We start from the raw sequence: 13,364 nt of genomic DNA on the forward strand, positions 1-13,364 counted from the left end.
GTAAGCCGCCCTGAGTCTAAGGAGAAAGGCGGCATTTTAAAAAAATGAATGAATAAATAAATAAATAAATTGCCATGTTCTACTGATGTTGTGACATTTCCAAGGTATGTGGGGTATACTAGATTTTGGGAGCATTCTGCTGTGTTTCAAAATTATGGTGCTAAAAATGGTTATTTTGGGATAATCATAACTTATCATGAATCTTAGGCAGCCTGCCTGTAACCTAACCCCCCATTTTACTTCAATGAAACCAGAAATTCTAATGGACTAACAAATAGAAATAAAAATATAGGAACAGAGAATAGAGAATAAAATAAAGAATAGAATAGAATTTGGAAGGGACCTTGAATTTCTAGTCCAGCTCCATGCTCAAGCTACAGAACCTGTACCATTTCAGACAACCGACTGTCTACTCTAGTCTCTTCTTGAAAATCTCCAGTGATGGAGTGCCCACAATTTTTGAAGACACACTGTTCCACGCTGTTAATTGTTCTCACTGTTAGGAAGTTTCTCCTTAATTCCAAGTTGCTTCTCTCTTTGATTAGTTTCTGTTGTGGTTCAGCCTGAGGCAGATCAAAGGCCAGCTGTGTCTCTGCTGGCTCCATGCCCAGAGGAGGCTGACAGCGAAGAGGAGGGGGCTGAGCATTTGGACGGGGGAGGGTCCAGTCAGGAATGTGATGAGGAAGAACAGCATGGGAGCCCCGGGGAGGGGCTCTCCCCTGCCAGTAGCTTGGAGTCATTAGGTGACGAGGCACAAGCTGTCATTGACATGCAACAGAGATCAAAGGAAGGAGCAATTGAGGAATTATTATCAGCATTGAATAAGAAACACCAGGGCTGGGGTGTGGTCCTCATTAGCAGGGAAGGGTTTATAAGGCAGGCAAGCTATTGAAGCCATGTGGAGTGTTATCAGTTTGGAGTTCCTGTAACCTGCATTGTTTCTCAGCGTCTCTGTTCCTGGCTTGTGGCCCAGCAGTCGTGAAGAACCGTGGGAGGTGTAGGTCTGTTATCTACAGCCTCGTCTTGGTAGCAAGAATCCTATATTGATGCGTGGACAATTACCTTCGTGTATATATTTGGAGTTCCAGTGTTTTCCTGCTTTGTAAGGACATTTTCTGTTAGCTTCGTTTTCCTTGAACATTATAAAACTGTATTTGAATTTTACGGTGTGCCTGGCTTATCTTTTTGGGTTGGTTATAGCTTCCGGAGTGACCCAGACAGAACAGTTTCCAACTATTGTTTCTTGTCCTGCCCTCTGGTGCTTTGGTGCCAATATCACATCACACAATTTGATACTCAATATAACATCACACAACAAAATACAATTTCCCCTTAAAATGGGTACTGGGAATTGGTACTGGATGTTTCATACAATCCATTGTCACATAAGACATTTACATTTCAAGGCTGTCAGCCTGATCCATACCTCAATGTGGGACTTTGCAGTCTGCATGCGTTCCATCTGCCGCTCTTTGTTAATTCCCATTTCATTCCACAAATCGAGTAGTTTTCCTAGAGCATGATTCACACTACTAACCAGGGAGGAAGCCAAAACTTCACTAAAAAGAAAGAAAAGAGTAATTTCAATGCCATGACGACACTTAATGAAAGCATTGCCCTTCTTTCCAAAGGTGCTTTTTCCAAAGGACTTTGTTTTTCCTTGAAGACATTTCACTTCTCATCCAATAAGCTTCTTCAGTTCTGCTCCCTACATCGGATTTCTCATTTGCATCACATTAGTATTAATATTGTATATCAATGTAATACATTCTTTTTTTTAACCAAAAAAAATGTCAGGGACTGAACTTTGTGTCTGATCTAGTGACCATGATGTGAAAGAATAAGAAGCCAGACACAAACCTGGCTTCTAACTTGTTAAGAGATGACTAAAACAGAATACCCAATCTGTAGAAGGAATTTCATGCTTGTATTAAGTCAAGAACTCATGTATCTAAAGGTCCTGAGCAAATAGCCTGAGTATTCATGTGCTCCCTCTTTTTCTAAAAAATATATAACATGCTCCCAGATTTTGGGTTCTTGGTGTGCCTTGCATTGTTTCATTTCATTCATTTCATTTTTCATTTCATTTATTTAGATTTGTATGCCGCCCCTCTCCGCAGACTCGGGGCGGCTCACAACAGAATAACAGAAGACAATTTCAGCAAATCTAAATTTCTACTAAAAACATTTTAAAAACCCCATTTTCTAAGCACACATACATACACACATACCATTCATAAATTGTATATGCCCGGGGGAGATGTCTCAGTTCCCCCATGCCTGACGACACAGGTGGGTCTTAAGGAGTTTACGAAAGGCAAGGAGAGTAGGGGCAGTTCTAATCTCCGGGGGGAGTTGGTTCCAGAGGGTCGGGGCCACCACAGAGAAGGCTCTTCCCCTGGGGCCCGCCAACCGACATTGTTTAGTTGACGGGACCCGGAGAAGGCCCACTCTGTGGGACCTAATCGGTCGCTGGGATTCGTGCGGCAGGAGGCGGTCTCGGAGATATTCTGGTCCATTGTTGATTTCTGAAAAGTGCTTTGACAAATCCTTAAAATTTTTTGGCAAAGCTTTTTGTAGTGTTTTGACACTGCCTCCCCCCCCCCTCCACCAGTGCTGAGAGAAACTCCTTATTGTGTAGTCTAAAGTCAGGTAGCTGGCTCAATGCCTAAGGTGCAGCTGGTAACTTTCTATGCCAAACTAGCTCTCCAAAATTTCTGTTATTAGAGGTACAAAAGTACAATAAATGTAACACCTAATCAAAAAGAGGTTTCAAAGGGTACAAGTCCTTCAGGGAGTAAAGGGGCTAGAAATTTCATTGAATACAAAAAAAAATATTCAGATTTCCTTCACTTTAAAATCACAGTGGAATACACCGTATTGTTTAATAACACAAGATAAATTAAACACAATAGTGCTTTTTGCTATTCAGAAGTTCCCCCACTCTTTTTCTTTATATTTTTAATTTTCAAAAAGATTTTTATTTAAAGTTTTAAAAAATCTGACGCCTGTGACATATACAAAAAAGAAAACAATACATAGAACAAAAAAAACAGAAAACAGGGAAAAACTGCAAACATATATACACATCTTATATAACTACAACATCTTACAACCCTGCATACTTAAACCAGAAAGAAAAAAATATCACAGTTCTATCTTATCTTCCTTTCATACATCAATACTCATTTTCTAACTTGTACAGTTATACCTATCGTTTTATTTTGGTACTTCAAAAGTTTAACAAATCTCATTCATCTTAGTAATAATAATAGTGGTAGTAGTATATTAAAAACCCTTGTTTTGAAACAAAGATGTAAAATAAGCCAATGTTACCATCCTAATACGCAAAGGGAGATAGACAGGGAAGTCCCAAGACATCTTTCCCAAAGCAACCTGATGACTTTGTGTAGCTTAAGGACCCACAATCCATATACTGTATCAGTATAAAGTCCTCCTGGAATCCAGTTTGACTCCTGGGACTTTGTGGACACACCCATGTTGTTTTGTTTTGTTAGCGAAATAGAAGTGGCTGACCACTGCCTTTTTAAAAAATAAAATAAAATCCCTGTCTATCCTTCCCCCCGCCCTTAAATTTCCCACTCCATACTGCTGCTCTTTTCGGTGTGAGTTGTAACCAACCCCAGTCATATTTGTATTTATTTATTTGTTTGTTTGTTTATATATATACACAAGGCCGAAATAGCGCTATCCTAGTCTCCCTTAATTTAAAAAAAATCAGCAAAAACATGTGAACATATATACAGTATATGTTTTCGTAGACTTTCACGGGTATATGTATGTAGATTGTTCTGAATTCGGGATTTGCCCCGTGTAATATTTTGAATGTTGCATAGAGTCCCAGTGGGTATGGCTAGCTGATGAGGCCAAAATAAGGCCGAAATAGATCTATCCTAGTCTCCCTTAATTTTCAAATTCAGCAAAAAAACATGTGATATATATATGTGTGTGTGTGTGTGCATGCATGCATGTATGTATGTATGTATATGTGTGTGTGTATATATACCGGTATACATATATATATATATATATATATATATATATATATATATGTAGATTGTTCTGAGTTCGGGTTTTGCCCTGTGTAATGTTTTGCATGTCTATGCGACGTTTCGGTGAAATCACATTCACCATCTTCAGGCTGGAGTTCCAATCTTTGTGTTGTTGTAAAGATTGGAACTCCAGCCTGAAGATGGTGAATGTGATTTCACCGAAACGTCGCATAGACATGCAAAACATTACACAGGGCAAAACCCGAACTCAGAACAATCTACATACATATACCCGTGAAAATCTACGAAAACATATATATATATATATATATATATATACACACACACACACACACACATTTATTTGTCAAATATTTACAGGAAACATAATATAACATAAACATAAGTAAAACGATTAAAGGGGACAATAGAACAGTAGGACAGGGACCGTAAGGCATAATCCTACGGGATTTGGCGGCATAGAAGTCGAATAAATTAAATTAAATTAAATTACAATGGTGCGTTTATGCACGTCAAAAGATGTCAAGCTGTATCGCGACATATCGAACTTCCGAGGCTGCTTTTTTACCAGGGGGAAACGCATCAAAGGGGTCCCCCCACTCACTCCCAAAGGAGGCGAGAAGCCCGGCTAACTAGCCGCTCTGCGTTCCAGAGGCAGACCCGGTTCCCTCCCCATCAGGGCCCAACCTTGGCTTCTGAAAAAGACCTCTTCATTCTCTTACCTTTCCCGCAGAGGTTTTGCCATGCTGAGCCCCGACGCGACCGATTCCCGGTGCAAGGGAAAGCCAAACGGGAAAAGAATTTCAAAGAAAGACCCCAAACGAGCGGCCACCGCCGCCCAAATTCAAACTCGAGAAAAAAAGTTTCATAACGCGTCAGGCTTGGCCGGCGCGCCTTATCATTGGCCCATCGCATTGGCGCCTGGTTTCCGGCCCTGCGGAAGCAGCCAATCGACGGGAGAGAAGAAAATGAGGGGGTAGAGCTCGCCCGCCTTTAACTTCCACCGTTTGTGGGGATACTCATGAGATGATTGGTCGCCAGGCTAGGAACGGGGGTGAAGTCTTTGGCTGACTAGCTGGCTGGCTGGCGGGGGGGGAGGGGGGGGAGAGGAGGAAGAGAAGAGAAAATTAATTAATTAATTAAATAAATAAATAAATAATCAATCAATTCAGAGAAGAAAGGAAGGTCTGTAGTTTAAAAAGGAGATGGATGGGGAAATTAAGGAAAGCTTAATCAGAAGTGTGATCTGATTTAATTATAACTTCAATTCGGCTGTATGGAATAACTCAGGTCTTAGCTAGTTCAGTGCCTCTCTGATGACATTCATTCATTCATTCATTCATTCATTCATTCATTCATTCATTCAATTGATTTATTTGTCAAAACATGTACAAGATAGCAGGTGCTGGTATGAACGCAAACAAAAGCAAAGGAGGTACAGGTAAATTTGGACACTAGGACAGTTAAGACAGGGACGGTAGGCACAATGGTATGCTTATGCACGTTCCTTACATTATTTATTTAGATTTGTATGAAGTCCAAATATCAAGTTGCCAAGGTTGGAAAACACTGGCCTATAGGATCAACTGATGAGTTTTTAAAAGATGTGCACCGGCGTGCAGTTAAATAGACTCAGTCGAGGCTAAATTAATATTGTTAAAATTATATGGGGGTTTATTAATTTGTAAAACCTACCGGGCGGCGAAAAACAAAACTACTTGAGGCCAATTAAATATAAAAATTAAGCTACATAAGCAGAGAAAAACAATTGGTTTCCTCGGAAACATATCCCTAGTGCTGGCTGGAGGTTCTTACACCATAAACCAATATCTATCTATCTATCTATCTATCTATCTATCTATCTATCTATCTATCTATCTATCTATCTATCTATCTATCTATCTATCTATCTATCTATCTATCTATCTATCTATCTATCTCATCCATCCATCTATCGTCTGTCTGTCAGTCCATCCATTTGCGAGGCAGTCCCATTCAGCCTGTTTTTAGCTCGGCATCGAATGGAAACTCTTCGTTGACTTTTTGGGCAAAATGCAATCTGGCTGGGAGGAAAAGCAGGAAGTAAAATGGAACGACCATATTTTGTAAAAGAGGGGTGGTTATTGGCAAAAAATATAGTGACAGCAACTATGGACTAAAATGGGAGACAGTAATAGCTCCAATGTTCATTTTCTTATAAAATCTACTCTCTATATTAGCGAAGAAATTGGGTGGTCAGGCATTAAAAAAACAGCTAATAGTTTGGATATCAGCTTGCTCCCCCATTTGAAGAATGGAGTGTGCCGGGTAGGGGTGTCAGGCTCCGCTGGAAAGGCGGGGGAATTTCAGATCCGTTGCGCTATGAAGTCGGATCAAACATGGACTTTTGCGGAGTTATTGAGCCTAATCCTAATAAAAACTACTGTGGGGTCTGTCTATATAAACGTGGATCTCTCACGCCCTACAGGCGAATTGAGGCATTTTTGGAAGAGCACGGGATATTGGTAAGAAATGACGGGTTGTTTATGCAGTGAAGTCATGTTTGCAGTTTGAAGTCAGCAAATTGAAGACGGTTTGCTTAAATATTTGCAGTTAACTTCGCAAAGTCAAAGTTTTCCCTTACCTCCTTTTTTAATAGTACAAAAGTAAGATAAAGAAAAGACAATCAAAATATGCATTCCTCTTTCCGATACATACAAATGATTTTTCAAGATTGGTTTGTGATACCCATTTTTATATGCCTTCATAATTTGTAAATACAATCCGCTCAAAGTGAGATTTAATACAATTTACTTTAGCCCTGAAGTTAGGTTGAAATTCTAAATACGCTACAGCACAAATACTAGACACAAGAACAGTTTTTTTCTGAATGCCATCACTCTACTAAACGTACTGTAATTCCCTCAACACTGTCAGACTTTTTACTAAATCTGCACTTCTATTTCTGCTAGTTTTTCTCATCATTCCTATCACCCTTTTCCTCCCATTTAGGACTGTATGACTGTAACTTGTTGCTTGTATCCTAAGATTTTTATTAATATTGATTGTTTCTTCATTGCTTATTTGACCCCCTATGACAATCATTAAGTGTTGTGCCACATGATTCTTGACAAATGTATCTTTTTCTTTTATGTATGCTGAGAGCATATACACCAAGACAAATTCCTTTTGTGTCCAATCACACTTGGCCAATAAAATTCTATTCTATATGGCACACAATACAGCAATAATTAATTCTTTAATTGCATTGTGGGGAAATGAACTAGGAATTCAGAAATCTCTTCCATGAATCCATGGACAAGCAACGATCCTCATCCAACCCTCCCTCTTTTTTCATTATGTAAATAATATATTTTTAGAAAGATGGATGGTTCAGAAATGTGAAAAATATAAGTATTGGCCTACCTAGTAGTAGCAGAAAACATGAGCAGAGGGTGAAAAGTTGGAGGTTTTCAATCCCTCTCTAAGAATCCTTGGGGACTACCCACTGTAGCTCCCTTCAGCCTTGGGGGTGCAATTTGGAAGGTTTATTTAATTTATTTAATTAGATTTCTAGGCTGCCCTTCTTCTGAGGACTCTGGGTGGCTTACATAATAAAATCAATACAATACAAAGTTTAAGAAACCCAATATAAAACTAAAAGCAATATAAAACCTAATTTAAAAACCCACATAATAAAAGCATTTAACCGCATTCATTCATAGCAATGCTCACTGGCCCCAAGCCTGTGGGGAAAAATGTGTTTTTAGAGCCTGACTAAAGGCCAGGTTAATGCTGACACCTAATTTCTAAGGAGATGTCCTTATTTGTGTTTTCTCCTTCCCCAATCTCAGTGAGTGTGTCTGTAATGATATGTGGAAATGATCTTGCCAGATAGGTGGGGGAGCTGGAGACTAGATCATCAACTTGTAAAAGAGATCTTAACACCATTGAAGAGGGGTGGAAAACCATATCCCTTTTATGACTTGTGGATTGGCTTAGTAATTTTGGGAGTTGAAGTCCACAAATCATAAAAGGATCAGGGTTCCCCCACCTCTGCCATAGAAGAAGGAAAAGGACATGTGAAAAGATTCAGAAGGAACCTACCATAGTTGGTAGGTACCAACTTTTCTGAAACTCCATCAGTTGAACAATGTCAGCTGGCGGGCCCTAGGGGAAGAGCTTTCTCTGTGGCAGCCCTGGCCCTATGGAATGAACTCTCCCCAGAGATTTGCACTCTCCTTGTCTTCCGGAAGACATTGAAAACACACCTATGCCCGCAGGCGTGGGGCCATTGAGCCTGGATAAGCTGCTCCAGCCCATTTTATGAGAGAGATATGGATGAATGAATTTGCATGTTTTTATGATTCGGGTTAGATAGGGACTTTTAAAATGTTTTATTGGGTTTTAGAATGGTATTTTAGTTTAAATTTCGATTTCTGTATTTATTTATGTTGTAAGCCACCCTGGGTCTCACGAGAAGGGCAGCCTAGAAATTGAAATAATAAATAATAAATAAATAATTTTCTGGAGAGAAAAAAGAAAGGAGAGGAGAAATCATTTCAGTCCTGCAGGATTCTGTTAATGGAAACTTACAAGAAAAATAGAGTTACCTGTAATATTGGTATTTGTGCTTCTTGTCGGAAAGCTAACGGTATGAGAGGAGAGTTTCACAATCTTTGTGTGCTGCTGGCAAATAAAAGGAAGAACACAATGAGAAGGGAAATCCAATAGCTCCATCTCCTGCCCCTGTAGAGTGTAGGGCAGTGTTTCCCAACCTTGGCAACTTGAAGATATTTGGACTTCAACTCCCAGAATTCCCCAGACAGCATTCGCTGGCTGGGGAATTCTGGGAGTTGAAGTCCAAATATCTTCAAGTTGCCAAGGTTGGGAAACACTGGTGTAGGGCACATGTCTAGAGTAGCCTTTTAAAACTTTTCTACCTGAGTTTTTCAAACTTCCTCTTTCTCAAGTCTGCATTTGTATATGACTTGGGGTGTCAAATTGTCACTTTTGCAGTTGTAGAATGAAAGGATATCTGTTAGGGATAGCGGTAAGTCCTCGCAATCACTTTTTCAGCGACCATTTGAAATTGGAAAACTCTTGAAAAAGATCTATGGCCAGTTCTCAAAGCTGCAGTTGTCACAGTGGTCCTGGAATTACATGATCACCATTTGCAAATTTCATAACCAGAATTTCATAACCAGATTCCAACAAGCAAAGTCAGTGGGGGAGCCGTCATACAATGTTGCACTGAAAAACTATGGGTGATTTTCTTAACATGTTGCATACAGTTACATTATTTACTTTACGACTACGTTGCTTAGCACCTGCCAGTCCCAATTGCAGTTGGTAAGTAAAAACTTCCTATGTCTTAAGTTCTACCACCTGGTAAGAAAACTCCATTCACAAGTTGGTTATATTTACAAGATGGTTTCTAAGATACTATCTGATTTGAGGAACTTTGAGCTATCAAAAGTGCTAACCATATTAAATAATATATTTTCTTCATTTTTTTCAGTCCTCCCCTACCACACAGACAAGCAGATTTATTTAATCTCAGCAAAGACCAAATAATTAATTTGGCTTATATTTCATCTGTGCCACAAAATGGTATTGAACAAATTCGAATCCATTGGCTGCTGGAGCTTATTCAAGCTGAGTAAGTTAAATTATTTACTCTCTCACATTTGTAATTTTTTAAGTTTGTCTCAGCGACCAAAGAGTTTTTCTGAATTAAAGAAAGAACTGTGTGATTAAGAAATGGCTTGGGAACCATTTGTAAGCCATGCTAGTTTGGACCAAAAACTACCTTTTCAAAATAAGAATTTCTTATACTAGACAATGTTTCTGGAAATATGTTTTTGTAGGCATGATTCATAAGGGATCATTTAGCATATTGTAAAGCATAACATTTCAGTTTGCATTGAGGCTACCTAGAAAATGTTTTGGATGGCATTTTTGCTTTAAAGGTGATTTTATGGCTGAATGACTAAGGGGTATCCTTTGCATGTGAAATCCTTTGATTATACATGGGCATGTATTTTCTTGTGATTACGAAATCAAAAAATGTCTATGTAGCTTCTCACAATATTACAGTAGTAGAAAGAGATGATACTTCTGTTGTTTCTAAGGAAAAACTGACAGATATGACTGCTCTGTGGTCACACTATGGTTTGGCTTTGATGACCAAGCAAGAAATAGTGCAAGCCAGACAGATAAAACATATTAATTAAGTTAGGAGTCCATCATTCTTGTCTAACTTTCCAATTTCCAACCTCAGAAGGTGGGTGAGCAAGGTTTGTATGTGGAGAATTATGAGGGATGTGAGATGATTACCAGGGAAGATGCTATATGTATTCAAGCAGAGCTCAAAGAGCCCATCTGATAGTATTACTGTATTTGGATTTTTATACTGAGTACCAGAAGGGAGTTGGGCTTAGTGGTCCATGTGGCTTCTTTATATGATTTCGTACGGCACTTTGAATTGTGCCTGCTTGAATAGAAAGTTCAATTGGAAGAACCTACGTAAATGTGCTCACTGGTATAAGATTTTTTGTTCATTTTTGTTTATTTATGTACAAGTCAGATTTGTGAACAGCAATTAGTTTTCAGTAGAATGTATATATAACCAACACTCTGCAGTCTGCATTGGTTGCCGATCAGTTTCCGGTCACAATTCAAAGTGTTGGTTATGACCTATAAAGCCCTTCATGGCACCGGACCAGATTATCTCAGGGACCGCCTTCTGCTGCACGAATCCCAGCGACCAGTTAGGTCCCACAGAGTGGGTCTTCTCTGGGTCCTGTCAACTAAACAATGCCGCTTGGCGGGACCCAGGGGAAGAGCCTTCTCTGTGGCGGCCCTGGCCCTCTGGAACCAACTCCCCCCAGAGATTAGAATTGCCCCCACCCTCCTTGACTTTCGTAAGCTACTTAAAACCCACCTCTGCCGCCAGGCATGGGGGAATTAAGATTCTTTTTCCCCCTAGGCCTTTACAACTTTATGCATGGTATGTGTGTATGTATGTTTGGTTTTTTATATTAAGGGGTTTTTAATTCGTTTTTAGTATTGGATTATTATTGTACACTGTTTTATGATTGCTGTTAGCTGGCCCGAGTCTTTGGAGAGGGGCGGCATATAAATCCAATCAATCAATATATGTGTGTGTGTGTGTGTGTGTGTGTGTGTGTGTGTGTGTGTATATATATATATATATATATATATATATATATATATATATATACATATATATATACACACACACACACACACACACACACACACACACACACACACACACACTTCAAAGAGGTAGGGAAGAGTTACATGCTACCATGTCTTCTGATGGGCCCTGAATCAATAGTTTTCTTCTTTTAAAAAAATAACAAATTAAACATGCCATTTGGTGGACCTCACTTAAAGAAGCAGTCGTCTTCCAGTTCAGAGATTTTTCAGACAACTGAGTTATAATTGCAAGAATGTGTATAGGGCTGTAATTTGAGCAGTGTATATTATGAATCCCTGAAGATACAATAGAAAAGCAGAGTGTTTTTCGGAGGAGATACCAAATCATCCATTGCAGTGTACACTTTCAACTTACTAAACTTCGTTGGCTGTCAGTTGAAGCCGAGTCTTCGGAGAGGGGCGGCATACAAATCCAAGTAATAAAATAATAAATAAAAATAAATAAAGCCCCTTTGTAAATAGAGGACTACTTTTTTTTTAATAAAGCAGTTGGGGATATCCATTGGGGAAAACAGAAATACTGAACAGAAAACTGTCCGGAAAATTCTCCTTAGTTCTAAGTTGCTTCTCTCCTTGATTAGTTTCCATCCATTGCTTCTTGCCCTGTCCTCAGGGGCTTTGGAATATGGGTTGACTCCCTTCTCTTTATGGCAATCCCTTAAATATTGGAACACTGCTATTATATCTTCTCCTAGCTCCCCAAAATAAAATCCAGGTAGTCCTTGACTTACAACCATTTGTTTAGTGACCATTCAAAGTTATGACAGCACTGAAAAAGGTGACTTGTGATCATTTTTCACATTTAACAACCATTTCAGCATCTCTTTGACCATGTGATCAAAATTCAGACTCTTGGCAATGGACTGCTATTTATGACATTTGCAGTGTCCTGGAGTCATGTGATCATCTTTTGGGACCTTCTGATAAGGAATGTCAATGAGGAAGAGAGATTCATTTAACAACACCCTTGAAAATGTCCAAAGATACTTCACCAGAAGAGCCCTTCATTCCTCCACTCGAAACAGAATACCCTATGAGACTAGACTTTTAATCCTGGGCCTAGAAAGCCTAGAACTAAGACGCCTTAAACAAGATCTACGTATTGCCCACAAGATCATATGCTGCAACGTCCTGCCTGTTGGTGATTACTTCAGCTTCAACCACAACAACACAAGAGCACACAACAGATTTAAACTTAATATTTACCGCTCCAAACTTGACTGTAAAAAATATGACTTCAGTAACCGAGTTGTCGAAGTGTGGAACTCATTACCGGACTCCACATTGTCATCCCCAAACCCCCAACATTTTACCCTTAGATTATCCACGGTTGACCTATCCAGATTCCTAAGAGGTCAGTAAGGGTCAAGTACAAGTGCACTAGAGTGCCTTCTGTCCCCTGTCCTATTGCTCTCCTATATCTCCTATACCTTTCTTCTATTCCTATATCTCTTCTATTCTTTCATTGATATGTTCTATTACTATATCTTTTCTATTATTTCTTAGATATATTTTACTATGAGTATCTCCTCTATAACCTTCATCATGTATTTTACTATGTGTATATATATATATACATACCCACTAAAACCCTAATTGTGTATTGGACAAAATAAATAAATAAATAAATAAAAGCTGCGTCAGTAACTTAACAACTGCAGTGATTCACTTAATTGTTGAAAGAAATCGCATAAAATGGAGCGAAATTCACTCTAAGAACTTGCCTCACTTAGCAACATAAAATTTGGGCTCAATTTTGGTTGTAAATCAAGAACTGTAATTATGGTTTAGGGGGGGAATTAAGTCTTCTCTGTTGTTGACTAAATTGCTCTAGATAGCAAGACTATTTCTACTAGACTGAAAGGTATCAATTTTGTCTTTAGTCACTAAATGCCGTGAGCTGTTTCTGGTTGATCAGATACTTATTTAAAATATTGTTTTAGGAGAAAATACTCTGCAATTTAGCAAGCAAAGCCCCTACGACATAAGTAAGTGAAGCTATTGTCTCTGTGGGTTGTCCTTTCTGAACATAACTTATGATGTTTGTTGCTTTTATTTTAAATACCATTAAGATAAATCAAGAAATATGGCCTTCCTTCATCC

General features: G+C 38.9%; 2 protein-coding genes across 3 annotated transcripts in view; one reads left to right on the plus strand and one right to left on the minus strand.

Moving 5' to 3' along the window:
* The window catches only part of LOC139162197 (protein regulator of cytokinesis 1-like), a 41,481-nt gene extending 36,539 nt beyond the window's left edge, over positions 1-4,942 (minus strand). The window contains exons 1-2 of one of the 2 annotated variants that reach the window (XM_070742295.1): positions 4,757-4,942; positions 1,427-1,559 (exon numbers count right to left, since the gene is read on the minus strand). In XM_070742295.1, the coding sequence (XP_070598396.1) occupies positions 1,427-1,559; positions 4,757-4,779 (156 nt within the window). In that variant the 5' untranslated portion in view covers positions 4,780-4,942. The remainder of the gene's footprint in view (positions 1-1,426; positions 1,560-4,756) is intronic. The other variant, XM_070742294.1, reaches the window with a different exon arrangement.
* A 1,403-nt stretch (positions 4,943-6,345) lies between these two features.
* The window catches only part of IDUA (alpha-L-iduronidase), an 82,337-nt gene continuing 75,318 nt past the window's right edge, over positions 6,346-13,364 (plus strand). Inside the window, exons 1-2 of the mRNA XM_070742305.1 lie at positions 6,346-6,538; positions 9,535-9,675. Of these exons, the coding sequence (XP_070598406.1) occupies positions 6,396-6,538; positions 9,535-9,675 (284 nt within the window). The 5' untranslated portion in view covers positions 6,346-6,395. The remainder of the gene's footprint in view (positions 6,539-9,534; positions 9,676-13,364) is intronic.

This window comes from Erythrolamprus reginae, chromosome 2 (genome assembly GCF_031021105.1).
Source record: "Erythrolamprus reginae isolate rEryReg1 chromosome 2, rEryReg1.hap1, whole genome shotgun sequence".
Lineage (NCBI taxonomy): Eukaryota > Metazoa > Chordata > Lepidosauria > Squamata > Dipsadidae > Erythrolamprus > Erythrolamprus reginae.